This window comes from Opisthocomus hoazin, chromosome 22 (genome assembly GCF_030867145.1).
Source record: "Opisthocomus hoazin isolate bOpiHoa1 chromosome 22, bOpiHoa1.hap1, whole genome shotgun sequence".
In the NCBI taxonomy this organism is placed as follows: Eukaryota; Metazoa; Chordata; class Aves; order Opisthocomiformes; family Opisthocomidae; genus Opisthocomus; species Opisthocomus hoazin.
The window spans coordinates 10337454-10353620 of NC_134435.1; the positions used below are offsets into that span (position 1 = coordinate 10337454).

Genomic DNA, 16167 nt, shown 5'->3' on the forward strand with positions numbered 1-16167 from the left:
GGGCACGGGGTTCCCGGTGTGCCTTGTCCCTGGGGTGGAGGGGACATGGCACAGGGAGGGGTCTGGGGTGCAGGGGAGCACCCAGCCTGCGAGGTCCCTGGGACACAGGGAGTGTGTGGGGCAGGATGCTGGTCCCTGGGGTGCAGGTTCCCAGGAGGGAGCTGAGCTGGGGTGCCGAATCGTGGGGTGCTGGATCCCCGGGATGGGGGGGTGGCCTGGGCTGCGTGTCCCCGGGGTGCCGTGTCCCCGGGGCGGGGGGCAGCCCGGGGCGGGGGCGATGCTGCCCGCATCCCAGGGGTCCCGGCGCGGGCGGGGAGCCCCGGGGACGCCCCGGGGGCGCGGCGGGGGCGGGGGCCGGGCTGGGGGGGTTGAGGGGGGGGGGGGGGGGCCGCCGTTCGCGGCGCTAGGACCGGGCGCGGCGGCGGGCGGAGCCTCCCCGCCGCTCGCCCCTCCGCCCGGCCGCTGCGGCAGTGTCTCGGAGGCGGGCAGGCGGCCGGTCCCTCCGGTCCCCCCGGCAGCATCCCGGCCCCCCGCCATGGCTGGCGTCGGCTTCTCGGCGCACCGCCTGGAGCTGCTCGCCTCCTACCAGGACGTGATCGGCGAGGACAGCCCCACCGACTGGTGAGCGCGCCCGCCGCCGCCCCTTTGTCCCCGCCGCCGCCGCCGCCCTTTGTGCGCGGAGCCGCCCGGTGACACCGGCCGCGGTGCGGGAGCCCCGGCACACAAAGGCGGGCGGGGCGGGGAGGGGATGGGGGGGGAGGGAGGTGTGCCCGGCCCGCCGCCCCGCACCTGCCCGCAGCACCGGGCCGGGGCGCGGTCCCCGCTTTGTCTGCGCCGGGCCGGCACGTGCGAGCGCCGGGACCCCCCCCGCTTACCCCCCCCCATCCCCATCCCGGCGCGGGGGGAGGGCCCGGGGGTCCCCCACGGTGCTGGGCCCGGCCCCGGGTCCCTCGCCATTGTCTGGAGCCGGAGCCGCGGGCAGGGGGGCCCGAGGGGGGGGGGTGGGGGGGAAGCGGGGCACCCCCAGCCCGGCCCCCAGCACCTCTAACCCGGCGGAGCATCCCTCCCCCCCGCCACGCTGTCCCCGGCCCCCCGGCTCCTGGGGTGCCCTGTCCCCAGGGGGCTGGGGTGCATCGGCCTGGGACCACCCCACCAGGCTGGGGCTGCTGCGGGTCGGGGCGGGGGGTGGTCTCCCCCGGCGGGAACCCCCCCCAGCCTGCACCCCTCACGCTGGGCACCCCATGCTCGGGTGCCGGGGCCTGGCAAGCTCCAGGCCCCACCGCAGCGTCGCGGGAGCCCACATCTCCCCACTGCCACCCCAGTTCTCCCAGTGCCCACCCGCAGCTCTCAGCCCCGCTCGGGTGCCGGGGGGCTGGCTGGGGCTGTTGGCCCCCAGGACCCCCTCCTTGGGGGTATGTGCCGTGCGTGGGGGTGCTGCCAGCACCCTGGGGTGCACCCCACTTTCTAGCGGGGTCCCTGCTCCCGGGGCGGGGCTGGGAGCCCCCCGGGCTGTGTGAGCCTGGGCAGGTCCTCCCCCCCCCAGCCCCGGGTCTGCAGGGGGTCCTGCGGCCGCACCTCCAGCCCCCGGGCGCCGTGGGCAGCGCCGGGCGTGTTGCCGGCCGGGAGGCAGCTGTCAGCCCTGGGTGCAGCTCCCTTCCCGGCATCCGCTGCAAAGGAGCCCTCGATGCCAAAGCTGCTGAGAGCAGCAGAATCGGTTCCCGGGGAGGCGAGCGCTGGGGCCGGGCTCCCCCCCAGTGCTGAGCCCCGGCTGGGCAGCGAGGCCCCACCATGCTCACCCCATCCCCACCGTCCCGCCCTCACGGGGGGTACCCGTGCCGGTGGGAGCAGCATCCCCGCTAGCATCCCCGCCGCAGGGCCCGGTGCCGGGGTGCAGGAGAAGGGGGTGATGCTGCGGGGGGGGGCTGCATCGAGCAGGGGTGACGGGGACTGTCGCTCGGCGGTGGCCCAGCCTGGCTGAGGACACTGCGCCGGAGCCCGGCCCTGGGCTGGTGCCGGGGGACGCCGCGCTCTCGCCCGGCCGGGATCCCTGTGTTTGGTCTGGGATTCCCCCCACCTCGAGCCCGGGCCTGGAGGGTCCGAGCGTCCCCTCCCCCTGCCCGGCCCCGCGGAGGCTGCTGGGGCCCATTACTCGATACGAAAGGAATTTGGTGCTGCTTTCCGAGCACGCCGACTCCCTGGAGCTCCCAGCCACATTGGAAACACATGTGCCCGGGCTGGGGCAAGGCGGGCTGGGGCGATGCTCCCCCTCCCCGGCTGTGGCGTGGGGGGCAGGCGGCTGCGGGTGCCCCGGGTGCTGGCACCCATGGGCTCAGCTCTGCCTGCTCGGGTGAGCGACGGGGCCATGCGAGGACAGCGGGGCCGCTCTCTGCTTGGTGGGGTGAGGGGGGGATCCTTGCTGGAGTCCCCTGGCCACGGGGAGCCCACCTCCCTGGGCTGCACGGTCGCCTCCACCCATGGGTGACCCACATGCCCAGAGCCCAGGGGGGTGGGAAGGGGCTGCACGGGCTGGGCGAGGGGGTTAAAGCCTGTGGGAGGGGGTAAGGGTTGCATGATGCTGCCTGCATCCGCGCTGGCGTGGCTGGTCCCCACTGCCGGGGCTCGTGGTGATGCTGTTGAGCTTTGGGTCCCTGGGAGCACCCCCCGGGGATGCTGCTGGCCCCAGCGTGGCCCCACTGGTCCCCAGACCAGAAACCTCTGGGTCCTCCATCCGGGTGTGGGCCAGGCTGTGCTGCTGGGCTGCGCTCAGGGCACAGCTGGGTTCCTGCAGCGGTGCCTGGGGCGATGGGACCCTGCCAAGCCCTGCCTGCCCCGGGAGCACCCCTGGGTGCAGGCAGCAGCACCGCGTTCGGGTGCCACCCAGTACAGCAGGGTGCCGGGGTGGGGAGAGCAGGCGGTGGGTGCCCCCAGCCCCCGCAGGCTCCCCAGGCAGTGACGCCGTGGCTCTGCCCTCCTTGTTCCCTCCCCTCTGCAGCCAGCTTCATCCCAACCCCTGCCCGCGGCCCTGGGCTCCCCCAGACTGCCGCCGTCTCCCCCCTTCCTGGGGATTGCAGCGGGTCGCCCAGGCTGGGGCTGCGGTTGCCGTCCTTCCCCGGCGCGGGCAGCGCGGGTGACGCTTTGCAGCTGCTTCGCCAGCTCCAGGCCGGGAGCCGGCGCCGGCTGGGGCGGCCGATTAGCGGGATCGGGATGTGCGGATTAAAGTCAATCTTGTTGGTGCAATTATCTGCGGCTCGCTGCCGGGTGCTCGGGGGGCGGTGGGTGCTGGGGGGTGGAGGGAGGCCCCAGCTGTGTTAGGCAGCTGCCTGCCTGCCTTTTGTTTTTCAGCTCCCGGGGTCCAGCCGTGGCCCCGGTTTGGGGGGGTCTCTGCCCGCCAGGGCCCCCCCTGTTCCCATCCCCGAGCCCAGCCTCTGTCTGGAAGCTGCGAGCTTGGGTGAGGACGGCTCTGCCCGGGATTTTGGTGCTCTGACGAATGCTGATGGGCAGAGCCGCCCGCCCCGGCGCGGGGATTTGGGGAGGGGGGTCCAGCACGGGCTGCCCCGGCTTTCCGGGCGCAGCGCGTGATGGTGGCGGGCAGGTTTGGGTGCCTGCCAGGCCCCGGCGGGTCCCCGCTGCCTGCCTGCCTCCCCCGCTCCCCTCCGCTAATCACCTCGTCATCGGGGCGAGCTGCATCCCAGCTGGGATGGGGGGGTTGCCATGGCGACGGAGGATGCTGGCTGCCTAGCAACATCCGTCCCCTCGCCCACCTGCCTTGGACCGATTCGGCGCGCGTCCTCCCCCCCCATAGCTGGCTGCACGCCCCTGGGGAGGTGCGGGCAGGCGGGGGTCCCCGCGGAGCCCCGGGGGGGCTGGCCAGGGCGAGGTGGGAGCGAGAGGGGGTTTCCCATCCGCCGGGAACGGTTTCCAAGGAACAGTCTCCATGACGGCCCGATCACACCCTGGTGGCACATTGATTTGCTGCCGCTGGTGCTCCGGCGTCCTCCCCCGGCCTGGTGCCTGCCGGGCCGGCGGCTCACGCAGCCGGGCACGTGAGCAGCCCCGAGTTCCCTGCCAGGGCACGGGGCTGTCCCCAGAGCCGGCCGGTAACCGGTGGGGTCGGGGGGGGGACAGGGACAGGCGTGCGAGGAGCTGTGAGGCCGCGGTGGCTTGTGGCACAGCACGGCAGCCTGTGGTCTGTGTGTGACATCTCCCCGCCGCGTCCCTGTGCCCAAGTGACCCCTCTGTCCCCATCCTCAGGACCCTGCCCCACAGCTGCCAGCCAGCTGCCTGAAGTCCTGCCTGGCCCCTCGTGGTGGCCGTGGACGAGGGGTTGGGTGGCTGTGTGACAGCTTGGAGACGCTGGGACCTGCCCTGACCTCAGTGCTAGAGGGATGGGGAGGTGGGGGGGGGGCCGCCCCATGCCCTCCCCAGCCGTGGCTCACCCATGCTGTCTCCCCAGGGCCCTCTACACGTACGAGGATGGCTCCGATGACCTGAAGCTGGCGGCATCGGGAGGTAAGGTCCTCTGTCCCTGCAGCCGCCTCGGCTCTGCCAGCGCTTTCCCCAGCACCCGTCCCGGTGCCGGGGGTACGTGGGCTGACGGTGCTGTGCCAGGCGGCGGTTTGCTGGAGCTCTCCGGCCACTTTGAGATCCAGAAGGTGATGTACGGCTTCTGCAGCGTCAAGGACCCCCAGGCCGTGCTCCCCAAATATGTCCTCGTCAACTGGGTGAGTGTGTGGGGGGGTGTGCCCACCGAGGCTGCAGTGTGGGCAGGAGCATGGCTGGGTGCAAGGGAGGAGCCCGTGATGGCCGGGGCGGTGCGCGGGTGCTCCATGGTCCCACTGCTCCGTGGTGGTCAGTGGCATGGGGGTCACCTTGCCACCCCTCCCCGGCTGCTGCAGGTGGGCGAGGACGTGCCGGATGCCCGCAAGTGTGCCTGTGCCAGCCACGTGGCCAAGATCGCCGAGTTCTTCCAGGTGGGTGACGCCGGGGAGGGGGACGATGCCACCGGGGCACCGACCCTGGTCCCTGATGGCCGTTCACCCCCCGCCCAGGGCGTGGACGTCATCGTCAACGCCAGCAGCGTGGAGGACATCGACCCGGGGGCCATCGGGCAGCGGCTCTCCAACGGGCTGGCCCGCGTCTCCAGCCCGGTGCTTCACCGCCTGCGGCTGCGGGAGGACGAGAACGCCGAGCCCGTGGTAATGTCCCTGTGGCAGCGATGGTGGCGGGCGCGGGGCGTCCCTCCCGCCCGGGGCTCCTGCCTGCCGCAGCCCGTCGCCCCGTGTGCCGCTTACCCTTATTCCCCCTCGCTGATCCCAGCCCCTCCGCCCCCCCCCCGCCTCTCCTCCGCCCCAGGGCACCGCTTACCAGAAAACCGATGCCACCGTCGAGATGAAGCGGCTCAACCGGGAGCAGTTCTGGGAACAAGCCAAGGTGGGAGACGGGGCGGGGGGCAACCGGTGGGCCCCGGGGATTGGGGTGAGCCGCTGATGGGCTGGCGAGCGGCCCCGTCCTTCACCCCCCCCCCACCTTCCCCTAGAAAGAGGAGGAATTGCGTAAGGAGGAGGAGCGGAAAAAGGCCCTGGATGCCCGGCTGCGGTTCGAGCAGGAGCGCATGGAGCAGGAGCGGCTGGAGCAGGAGCAGCGGGAGCGGCGCTACCGGGAGCGGGAGGAGCAGATCGAGGAGCACAGGCACGGCCGGGGCCGCAGCGGGGGGCTGCGGGATGCGGGGCGGTCGCAGGCGCAGGGTGATTGTGCGCGTGCCACGAGCGGCTGGGTGGGCGCATGGGCGTTGGTCCCCACCGAGGGTGGGGTTGGGCAGGGCTGGCGGGCGGCAGCTGGCAGGAGCCGGTGCCCAGCTCCTCTCCCGTGCTCCCGTTGCAGGCGGAAGCAGCAGAGCATGGAGGCGGAGGAGGCCCGGCAGCGCCTGAAGGAGCAGTCCATCTTCGTAAGTGCCGTGGCGGGTCGGAGCTGGAGCGGCCGCCTGGCATCACCCCCGGGGAAGGGCTTTTCCCAGCTGGGTCCCCAGAGTGTCACTGGGGGTGACGCCCCGTCTCTTGCCAGGGAGAGCAGCCGGAGGAGGATGACAGGCAGCAGCTCAGAAAATCGGAGTCAGAGGTGGAGGTGAGTGTGGCAGCGGCCATGCCCAGTGCCGGTCCTCGCTCCCCAGCCAGCGGTGCCCGCAGCTGGACGGGGTCCCAGCTGGGAGGTGCGTGGCGGTGGTCCCGCAGCCCCATGCCACCGGGGCGGTGGGTCTCAGCCTCCCCTGTCCCCGCAGGAGGCTGCTGCCATCATCGCCCAGCGGCCCGACAACCCCCGGGATTTCTTCAAGCAGCAGGAGCGGGTGGCATCGGGCAGCAGTGATGCCGTCTCGCCCAGCAGCCACAGGACAGGTGAGGGGCTGGGGGGGGCTGTGGGCACCAGGGGGGGCATGGGGAGGCTGGAGGGGGGCTGTGGAGCAGGTGAGTGCGGTGCTGCCGGGGCTCCCCGCAGCTCAGCAGGTCACAGCAGGATCTGGGGGGACGAGGGCACGTGGGGAGGGGGTGTCCCCTCTGCCGTCCCCAGTATCATGGTTGTGCGTGTCAGGGGCACGAGGACGGCAGGGGCTCGTCCTGCTTTGCTGCGTCACCGTCACTGCCACCGAACCTCATGTGGCCCCTGCAGCTGGGGCAGCTTGGCAGGGGCTGGAGGCAGGGGGGGGTCTTCAGCAAGGGGGGCTCGTCCTGCTCCCTCCTGGGTGTCGTCCGCTCCCCTGTGCCGGCAGCCATGGCGGCAGCGTGGTCGGTGCAGCTGGGCTGGCAGCTGGGCATCTGCGGGGGTGGCTTGGGAAGGAAACTTCCCATGGGGGCAGCTAAAAGGGGCAGGAGTGAGTGGGGCAGGTGTGGGGTACCCCTCATGCCCCATAGCGTGCCCAGCCCGGGGTCTCCATGGCCAGGGTGGGTGCCCGTGGTGCAGGACACCCCGCTTTTGGGTCAGGGTGATGCCAGCAGGTCCCTGGCTGTGGCAGTGGGGCTCTCCCTGCAGAGGGCTGGCCATGGAGTGGGGGTGGCCGGGCAGGGGGTGCCCCTCGGGGGGGCTGGGCTGCCCTGCAGTCGGGGGTGCAGCCCTGGGTCTCTCTTTGTGGCTCTAGGGCGGGGGCTGGCTGTCCTGGTGGGCACCTCCAGCCGTGAGGCCACGCCATGGGGCTGCGCTGGGGGTCGTGCTGGGGTGCTGTGCTGGGGGGAGCTGTGCCGTGGGGCTGTGCCGGCGATGTGTGTTCTTGCTGTGGGCTGTGCCGTGGGCTGTGTGCTGTGGCCAAGCCGTGGAGCCGTGCCGTGGGTTCGTGCTGTGCCTGAGCAGATAGTTGGCCCCATGGCTGTCTTCAGTCCTCTCTCTCCTCCACCTGGCCACGCAGCGCTGCCTCCCATCCTTCCGTGTTGCCATCGTTCGATCCTCTCGTCCGGCCATCCTCCTGCCCCACTGTCGGTGCTGCCTCCCATCCCGCCCTCCTCCCGTCCCGGTGCCCCGGTGCCCCGGCCCTGCCGTGGCTGCGCTGAGCAGGGACTGACCCATCTCTTTGCTCTCTCTCTCTCCGTCCGTCCGTCTGTCTGTCTTTCTCTCGGCAGGTCGTCTGCACTGTCCTTTCATAAAGACAGCTGACAGTGGGCCGCCTTCTTCCTCCTCTTCCTCCTCCTCCCCCCCGCGGACCCCCTACCCCTATATCACCTGCCACCGCACCCCAAATCTCTCCTCTTTCTTCCCATGTAGGTAGCTGGGACCCCCTGGGCGTGCAGCTCTGGGGGGGGCTGAGCCGTGGGCGCCTGCCCCACAGCCCACCCCAGCCCCACGGCACGCCGGGCCGGGAGGGGGTGCAAGGACGGAGCCACGGGACCACCGGCGAAGGCAGTGCCCCTCCCACGGGCACCCCGAGGGGGTCGGGCACCCAAGTGGGGCTGCGTCCACACCCCCAGGCTCCCCAGCTGGGGCTGGCCCCACGGTGGGCACTGTGCCCCGGGGTGGGGGGCACCGGGCAGGCTGTGCCCATGGGGCAGACGGTGACACGGCGGAGCTGTGCCCAGGGAGATGATGCTCTGCCCGTGGGACGGAGCAGGCTGGAGGCACAGGGCAGGCTCTGCTCGTGGGGCAGATGGAGACGGGGCAGGCTGCGCCCGTGGGCCGTGTCTGGCTGTGCCCGGGGGGCAGAGGCGGCTGGGGCAGGCTGTGCCCTGGGCCACGCAGGACTGTGCCCGTGGGGCAGCACGGGATGGAAAAGGCTGTGTCCAGGATTGTGCAGGGCCATGTCCATGGGGCAGAAGGGGCCAGACAGTGCCTGGGGCCGTGTGGGGCTGTGCCCCATGGCTGGGGGGGAGGGGGGGGGTTGCGGGGCACAGAGCTGTGCCCATGGCAGAGTGGCTGTGCCCGGTCCCCGCTGGGCACCGTGTGAGCACGGCTGGCGTGTGCCTGGGCAGGTACGGGGCTGCCTGTCCCCAGGCCTGGCAGATGCAGGTGCTGCGGCTGTGTGGGGCCGGTGGGGGTACCCGGGGCAGGGGGGGGGGGGGGGGGGGGGGGCACGGTGGGTGCTGCGTCCCTGGGTGCCTCTGCCTGGCCGGCGCAGGAGGGGACGACGCGGTGGCAGGCACACGGTGATGTGCGTTTGGCAGCTGGCGGCTGGGTTGGTGTGGGGCCAGAGCAGGGGCAGTGCTGGGGTGCTGGTGCCCACCCCCCCCCCCCCCGATGCGGGCAGCCCCCCCCCCACGCCGCTCCATCTCCCTTGTCCGCAGGCAGCCAGTCGGACGCGTACCGCAAGGCCTCGGCAGCGGGCTGCAGCCCCTGCGAGTCCAGCCCGGCCGCCACGCCGCTGGGCGAGCCGGGCGCCCGCGCCTCGGGCAACGAGACGCCAGCAACGCCCAAAGGTGGGCGCAGGGCTGGCACCGCCCGGGCACATCCCCACGGTTCCCTACGGCGTGTGTCCGTCCGTCCGTCCGTGTGTGTGTTCCCCCCCCCGCTGCAGCTCCGAAGCTGCGAGCCCTGCCAACCTCCCTCGCATCGCTCGGTGCATCCGCGCTGTCCCGCTGCATCCCCTGGTGCATCCCCTGCCATCGCTGCGCCCGGTGCATCCCCGCTGTGTCCGCTGCCATGCGCCCGGTGCATCCCCGCCGTCGCTGCTGCGTCCCCGCCGTCATCGTTGCATCCCCCGCCGTCTCCAGCGCATTTTCCAGCACCGGTGCATCCCTGCTGCAACCCGCCCCTCCCGTGCATCCCCTGCCCATCTCCAGTGCGGTGCCCCAGGCAGCGCCGTCCCTGCCAGTGCATGCCCCACGCCATACGTGCCTGCCGTCCCTGCAGCGTCACCCCAGGGCATCCCCAGTGGCCCTGCTGCGTCCCTCAGTGCCACTCTGCCCGAGCTGCTCCAGCCCCCAGTGCATCCCTGCCAGCGTTGCTGCTCCCCACCTGCCTCGTGCATCCCTGCTGTCCCCACTGCGTCCCTGCTGTCCCACTGCGTCCCTGCTGTCCCCGCTGCATCCCTGCTGTCCCCACTGCATCCCTGGCGCGTCCCAGCCAGCTCCTTTGCAGCCCACCTGTGTCCCTGCTCTGGTGCACCCGTTTTCCCTTCTGTGTCTCCCAGTGCACCCTTCTCTATCCCCTCTACATCCCCCCGGTGCCTCCCAGCTACTCCCCCTACCCCATGAGGACCCAGATGCCTGTCCTTGCACATCCCCCCCCTCCCCCCCGGGGGCTCACCTTGCCCCCCCCCCCAATCTCCTGGTGCCTGCCACCCATCCCTGCAGCATCTCCCCGCTGAAACCACCCCAAAGGACACCCCCCCCCCAGTCCCTGTCCCTGGGTGTCCCACAGCCCTGGACAAGGGGTGTGTGGGGTCTGGCCCCACTGACTGCTGTCCCCCCCCTTGCAGAGTCCCCCAGCCCCAGCACCCAGGAGGCTGGGCCAGCCACCCCCGAACAGCACTGGCCCTTCCCGGGGCCCGAGGACAAGGCCACCGACACCCCTGGGGACGAGCCCAGCCCCAGGCCAGCGTGGACAGTGGGGGGTGACGCCCTGGGGGACCTGGTGACGCTGGAGCCCGCCGAGCTCTGCCCAACGCCTGCAGCCGCCGAGCCCCAGCCTGGGGTGACCCCCAACCCCGAGAGCCTCATTGACCTGTGGCAGAGCGACGGGGAGACCCCCACCCCCGCCTGGCCCCTGCCCGCCACCCCCGTCCCCGAAGGCCCCCCGGCCGCGCTGCCCGACGAGGGGGCCCTGCTGAGCCTGGATGAGCTGCCCGAGCCCCCCGCCACCTTCTGTGATGCGGAGGAGGAGGCTGCCGGCGGGGGGGACCCCCAGCCCCAGGGGCTCGGCTGCCAGCGTGCCCCCCAGGAGGACGCCCCAGGCCGAGAGACCCCCCCCATCACCAACGGGGAGATGGCCCTCAAAGACGGGACGCCGGGGCGTGGGGAGCAGGTGAGTGTTGGTGGGGTGGGGAGGGGGTGATGGGGGCAGCCGGAGGGGGTCCTGACCCACCCCCCCCCCCACCCCCCCAGGCCAGCGAGGGCTACTTCAGCCAGTCCCAGGAGGAGGAGGTGCCCCCCCAAGAGGAGCCGTCTGCCAAAGCCCCCCAGCCCATCTTCTACAACAAGCCCCCAGGTGCGTGGGGAACGTGGGAGGGGTAGAGATTGGAGGGGGGGGTGTCTGTCCCTCCATGGGGCACCCCATGCCACCCTGACACCCCCGCCTCTCTGTGCCCCCCCAGAGATCGACATCACATGCTGGGACACGGACCCCCTGCCCGAGGAGGAGGAGAGCTTCGGGGGGGCCCTGTGAGCTGGGGCCCCCACTGCCGGCGCAGGCAGCTCGCCCCGGCCGGCGCGGGGCGCGAGGGGTCCGCAGCCGGGGGCCGGGCCCCCCCCTCGCCCCACCAGGGCCCCGCAGGATGAGGCCTCCGGGTGGGGGCCACCCCGCTGCGCCCCCACCCTGGGGCACCTTTTACAAGCCCCCCCCCCCATATCTCTCTTTTTTAAGTTGTCAGTAGGAGCCGTGTCAGCCCCCCCCCAGTCTCCCCTTAGCAGCCCCCCACCCACTGTCCCAGTGCCCTTCGGGGGGGGGAGGGGGGGGGGCACGCTCGCATCCCCTGCCCGGCTGTGGGATGGGGTCCTCATTTTTCTTCGTACCCCCCCTTGGGAGCCCCCCCAGTACTTTGCACGAGTTCAAAAAAAAAAAAAAAAAAAAGAATAATAATAATAATAATAAATGAATATGGCAATAAAGTGACCCACCCGAGGCGAGGCTGCGGCCGGCGGCACCCCCAGCCCCAAACCCCGGCAGGGAGCTGGTGCGGGGCTTTTGGCCTCCCCCCCCACTCCTTCCTCGCCGGGAGCCCCCTCCCCTCCCCGCTTGGCCCCTGCTTGCCCCCCCCCCCCCCCTCCCCCCCCCGGGTAACTGTTTTTGGAAAGCACAAGTTCTGTACCGGCGGTGTGCTGATGTCTGTTAATAAATAAAGCGACTCCCACGGGGGCTGCAGCCTGCTGGGGGGGGGGTCGGGGAGTGGGGGGGGTCGGGGGTCCCACAACGCCAGCCCGCTGGGAGGCAAACCCAAGCCACAAACTTTTATTCTCAAACTGTAACAAACAAAAAATTTAAGAAACAGAGCAGAGTCCGGGTCCCCAGCTCCCCCCCCCGTCATGGGGGGGGGTGTCCTGCGGGGGCCAGGCGGGGAACCAGCCCCTTCCGCGCCGGCGGCGATGGCGGGCGTCCCCGGGGTGACGCGGGCGACCCAAAAACCAGCCCCCCACCCCCCCCCAGGAGGGTCACCTGCGTCGAGGTCCAGAGCGGGGGTCCCCCAGGGCCGCCGTTAGACAGCGGTAGTCCTGCCGAAGAGGGGCATGGAAACCGGGAGGTGCCAGGGTCCCGGCTCGTAGGTGTCCCTGCTGCTGAGCTCCGAGTCCGTCCAGCTGGGGAAGACGCGGGGGGAGCACTCTGCCTGCAGGTAGAGGTCCGGGCAGGCGGGCCCCGGGCTGGCCGAGCGGGGCAGGTGAAGCGCCGAACCGTAGCCGGCGTCCAGAAAAAGGGGTTTGTAGCTGGGGGGCTGCTCCTGCTTCTCCAGCCGCTCGTGGCTGAGGAACGGGGCGTTGATTTTGCGGTAGAGCCCCCGCGTGTCCATCAGCACCTCGCTGTACGGCGGGGGGGGCTCCGCCATCAGCAGCGCCTCTTCATAGCACGGCGGCTTCGACAGGTCCGATTCTGCAAGGCCAAGATCCCCCCCCGGACCCCCCGCTGCCGTCAGCGCTGCACCCCGGCTCTCACACCGTATCCCCCCCCACCCCCCCAAAAAAAAAGGGGGGGTAGGGAGAGAGGCGCGCTTCGGGGATGCCGAGGGTCCCTCCCTGCTCCTTACCGTGCCGGCAGCTCCAGGGCCGGGGGGGTGGGATGTGGTGGGGGTGATGATGGTGGTGGGGCTCGAGGCGGAGGCGGTGGGGAATGGCGATGCCGGGGGGGCTGCCCCCGTAACCCTCGTAGTGCAGCGGCTCCAGCTCCAGCGCGCGCAGGCTCTGCTCCCGCAGCCGCTCCTCCTGCTGCCGCTTCACCCGCCGCCGCAGGTAGCTGCAGAAGCAGCACAGCAGCACGATGAGCCCCCAGATGAGCCAGAAGCCCGCGAAGCAGGTGAGGAAGGTGTAGGTGCCCTGGGACATCACCATCTTGGCTGCCGGCCCCGGGGGGAGACCCCCGCCTCTCCCTGCCCTCGGGGTGGGGGACGGGGCGCTCAGGGCAGAGGCAGGGCCAGGGCAGGACCCGATGCTGTCAGGGTGGCCGAGGGCATCTCCTCCGGCCCGCGGGCACCCGCCGTCAGGGGTCCGTCCTCGCCATGGGGGGCTGGAGCAGGCGGCTCAGGCCTGGGTGCGCTGGGCGGGCGGCGGGGCGGGGGGCTGGCGGGGCGGGCGGCGGGGGGCCGGGGCTGGCGGGGGGCTGCTGCCCATCGCTGGGAAGGGGCCGCCGGGGAGGGGGCCCTGCAACGAGACAGACGCAAGAGAGCGTGAGCGCGGCGGGGACGCGGCCGCCCTGTTCCCATGGCGACTCGCTCCCCGCGCGCAGCGGCACCCGCAGCCGGCGGGGAGCCGTGCCCGGCCCCACGCGCGCCCCCGCCATCGCCCCCATGGCTGCAAACCCGCACCCCCCTTCCCCCCCCCGGACCCCGCCGTGGCGCTGCCGGGCACCCCAGGGCGGGAGATGACCGCTGCGGCCTCGCAGCATCGACGCCTTCGAGGTCACGGGGCATCCGCTGGCATCCCGCCCCTCCCGCCCACCCAGCACACCCCGAATCAGCTGCCGAGCCCGGGCAGCTCGGTCCCATCGCTGGTGCCCCAGGTGTCCCCGGGTGTCCCCGGGAGAAGGGGGGACACGCGGAGCCCCTGGCCGGCTGCCTGCAGCACGTGGCCGCACGGGAGCACGTGCACCACGGCCATCGCCGGCCTCGCGGCCAGGGTCAGGGGATGGCGGCACCCCGACGCGGCGATGCAGGAGGGGGGGCTGGTGGCGATGGGAACCGTCCCCGCTGCGTTCGGCAGGCTGACAGCTCGGTCACGTCCAGCCAAGCCCCGTGCGGGGACGGGAGGGACGCTGCCCGTCCAGAGCGGGGAGCAGCACCCACGGGCGCTCGCAGGCAGGCACGTAAGCGCCCGTCAGGTTTATCATCACCGCGGTGTGGGAGAGAACGGGCTCGCTGCTGCGGTGCGGGGAGGTGAGCGAGTGCCGGCACGGTGGCGGCGGAGAGCGGGGCGACCGCAGCGGTGCTGCCACTCGGTGAAGGGGCGAGGGTCCCCGACACCCCACGCTGCCGGCCAGGGGACCCTAGCGGGGCCAGGGGTGCTGCGGGGGCCGGTGGGCAGCGGGAAGGGCGGCAGGGCCGAGGGCTGAGCCCAGCCGGAAGGAAGGAGCAATGGGGGAAGGAAGGGGCCGGGGAGCCCCGGCCGCGCTCCCGCACGCAGACAGAAGCGGGGGCAGCGTCGGGATGGGGGTCTTTGGGGGGGGGGAGGGCTGCCCCAAGCTGTCACCGCTGCCCGGCCAAGGCCAGCTCGGTGCGAGCCGGCCCCGGCTGCAGCAGGGTCCCCCCGGCAGCAGGGGTGTCCCCCCCGGGGAGGGCACCGTGCGGGAAGAGCCGCGGGTCCGGCAGCGGGGGTAACGCCGGGAACCGGGGCGGGGGGGGCTGGGGACCGGGGGCGTTGGCAGCCGGGGGGAGCGGGGCTGCGGGGACCGGAGACGTGCGGGCTAGGGGAGGCGGGGGGGGCCGGGCCGGGAGCCACCCACGCCGGGCGGGGAGCAGCCGCCGAGCCGGGCCCCGCCGGTACCCCCGGGCCGCCCCGCTGCCCGCGCGGTGCCTTCGGCGGGAGGGGTCACCCCGGCGAGGACCCCCCCGCTCCCGCTGCCGGGCGCGGCAGCCCCCTCCCCCCCCCCCCCCCCCCTCCTCCTCCTCCTCCTCCTCCTCCACCCGGGGCGCGCGCCTGCCGGTCCGCGCCGCGCGCCCCCGCCCCGCTCCCCGGTCGCGTCGGCCCCGCGCGCCCCCGCCCCGGCCCCCGCCGCCCCCGCAACAGGCGGAGGCGCCGCGCCCGCCCCCTCCGCGGCTCCCGTTACCGGCGCACGTGGATCAGGCGGCGGGCGGCGGCGGCTCCAGGGGGCGGCGGGGGGGGAAAGGGGGGGGGGGTCCCGGTGCGCGGCGCCGCCGCCGCCTCCCGGCGCTGCCTTTGTCTCCGGTGAGCGCTCCCGCGCCGCCGCCGCCGCGCGCCGCCCCGCCCGGGCTCCCGCCCCGCCCGCTCCGCCCCGCCCTCGGCTGCGGGGAGGGACCCGGCGGGGCCCCCCGCACCCCCGCCCCGGGACCCGCCGCCGCGCTGGGGCTACCGGCGGGGCCCCGTCACGGGAATCCCCCCCCCCCCTCCGGTGGCGCGAGGGCCGGGGCATCCCCCGGGGGTGGCGCGGGGGATCCCCGGGTGACGGCCCCACGGGGGGGGGGGGGGGAGCCCACGCCGGCCGTGACCCCCGCGGGCAGGGCGGGGGGGGCACACCCGGCGCGTCGTTCCGCCCGGAAGGACCTCCCCCCCCCCCCATTCCCCCCCCATCCCGGCCGGGCCCCCGCAGCCGGTTCCGCCCCCCCCCCCGCCCCGACTCACCTGGCTGGAACTCGGCTCCCGCGGCCGGAGCTCACGGCCGGCTCGGGGCTTGCGGGGGAGCCCGAGAAGCGCCCGCGGCGAGCAGGGGGCCGCGGCCATGCGGGGGGGCTCGGGCTCCTCCTCGGGGCCCGGGTGACGTGGGGGGGGGCCGCGGGCATCCTCAGGCCAGGGCGGGGGGAGCCGGGCCACCGGCCCCGGCCGGGAGCTGCCTTCCCCTTCCCCTTCCCCACGGCGGCGGGGGGCGGCGGGGGGGGGGAGCGCTCCCCGAGCCACATGGTGGGCTGGAGGAGGAGCCGTTGCCCAGGCAACAGCTGAGAGCATCCTTCACCCCTGAAAATCGTGTGCCCAGGGGCTGCCGTGGGGCTCAGACCCCCCCGTGGGGCTCAGACCCCCCCCTGTGGGGCCCAGATCCCCCCGTGCCAGCTCCAGCCGACACCAGCAGCCCCCCATCCGCACCCTGCTCCCCCCTCCCCCCAGCGAGGACAGGGATGGGGACAAGGCACCCCGAAACGCCGGGGCTGGGACACTGCTGGGCGGGGAGGGGGGTTTGGGGACAGGCAGAGCCCCCTCCATGGCTGCCCACGGCCCTGCCCGTGTGACAGTCACCGCTGCCGCGCCAGTCACCCCAGGACCTGGGTGCCAGGGTTGCCACAGCGCAGAGCATCCCCGGCCTGTGCGGTGGGAGCAGCGATCCCCATCCCCCCTGCCGCCTGCCTGCCTTCCATGGCTGCAGAAAATTCCTGGATTTTACCCCAAGATGCCCCTTGGAGTGTGAGAACTCCTCCTGGGCCCGCTCCCATAGCAACTGTTCCCTGGCTACCCGGCCGCGGTGCTATTCTCATCCCTGCGCAGCTGTGCGCGGCCCCCCCCCGCGCTGCGCACGAGGCCGACGACGCTGCCACCGGCCCTGGACCCCAGACCCACCCTGCACCCACCCGGCCCCGGCTGCACCCCTCTGCACGCACCCGCAGGGCGACCGCCGTGACCCTGACCCCGCTCGCGCCATGTCCCCCGGTCGAGGGTCTGTCCCCCCCCCCTG

General features: G+C 73.4%; 2 protein-coding genes across 6 annotated transcripts; one reads left to right on the top strand and one right to left on the bottom strand.

Annotated features, from left to right (window-relative positions):
• The first annotated feature begins 447 nt into the window (after nt 1-447).
• Nucleotides 448-11457, top strand: DBN1 (drebrin 1). Of its 3 annotated transcripts, XM_075441404.1 has the most exons (15): nt 448-621; nt 4454-4509; nt 4609-4721; nt 4896-4970; nt 5049-5195; nt 5353-5430; nt 5537-5688; nt 5881-5944; nt 6061-6120; nt 6275-6389; nt 7602-7739; nt 8757-8888; nt 9890-10434; nt 10515-10617; nt 10724-11456. In XM_075441404.1, exons 1-15 carry the CDS (start codon nt 536-538, stop codon nt 10792-10794), a joined length of 1935 nt encoding a protein of 644 aa, XP_075297519.1. In that variant the 5' UTR covers nt 448-535; the 3' UTR covers nt 10795-11456. The 3 variants fall into 3 exon arrangements, with proteins under 3 accessions (XP_075297519.1, XP_075297521.1, XP_075297522.1); XM_075441406.1 differs by lacking the exon at nt 7602-7739 and having other exon boundaries at nt 10724-11457; XM_075441407.1 differs by lacking the exons at nt 7602-7739; nt 8757-8888 and having other exon boundaries at nt 10724-11457.
• Nucleotides 11458-11562: 105 nt separating this feature from the next.
• On the bottom strand, nt 11563-15803 carry PRR7 (proline rich 7, synaptic). Of its 3 annotated transcripts, none has more exons than XM_075441415.1 (3): nt 15761-15803; nt 12365-12570; nt 11563-12243 (listed from the first exon to the last, which is right to left on the bottom strand). In XM_075441415.1, the coding sequence occupies exons 1-3, from the start codon at nt 15790-15792 to the stop codon at nt 11822-11824; spliced, it is 660 nt and encodes a 219-aa protein (XP_075297530.1). In that variant the 5' UTR covers nt 15793-15803; the 3' UTR covers nt 11563-11821. The 3 variants fall into 3 exon arrangements, with proteins under 3 accessions (XP_075297530.1, XP_075297529.1, XP_075297528.1); XM_075441414.1 differs by lacking the exon at nt 15761-15803 and adding an exon at nt 15129-15215 and having other exon boundaries at nt 11563-12210; nt 12365-12974; XM_075441413.1 differs by lacking the exon at nt 15761-15803 and adding an exon at nt 15129-15215 and having other exon boundaries at nt 12365-12974.
• Nucleotides 15804-16167: the final 364 nt, after the last annotated feature.

Excerpts from the sequence above, each read along its gene's own strand:
- PRR7 (XM_075441413.1), bottom strand. The coding sequence starts at position 12,665 with ATGGTGATGTCCCAGGGCACCTACACCTTCCTCACCTGCTTCGCGGGC. Across the intron at positions 12,244-12,364 it reads GCCCTGGAGCTGCCGGCACG|CGGGGGGTCCGGGGGGGGAT; the intron begins GTAAGGAGCAGG and ends CGCTGACGGCAG.
- DBN1 (XM_075441404.1), top strand. The coding sequence starts at position 536 with ATGGCTGGCGTCGGCTTCTCGGCGCACCGCCTGGAGCTGCTCGCCTCC. Across the intron at positions 4,510-4,608 it reads GAAGCTGGCGGCATCGGGAG|GCGGCGGTTTGCTGGAGCTC; the intron begins GTAAGGTCCTCT and ends GTGCTGTGCCAG. Across the intron at positions 8,889-9,889 it reads GACGCCAGCAACGCCCAAAG|AGTCCCCCAGCCCCAGCACC; the intron begins GTGGGCGCAGGG and ends CCCCCCTTGCAG.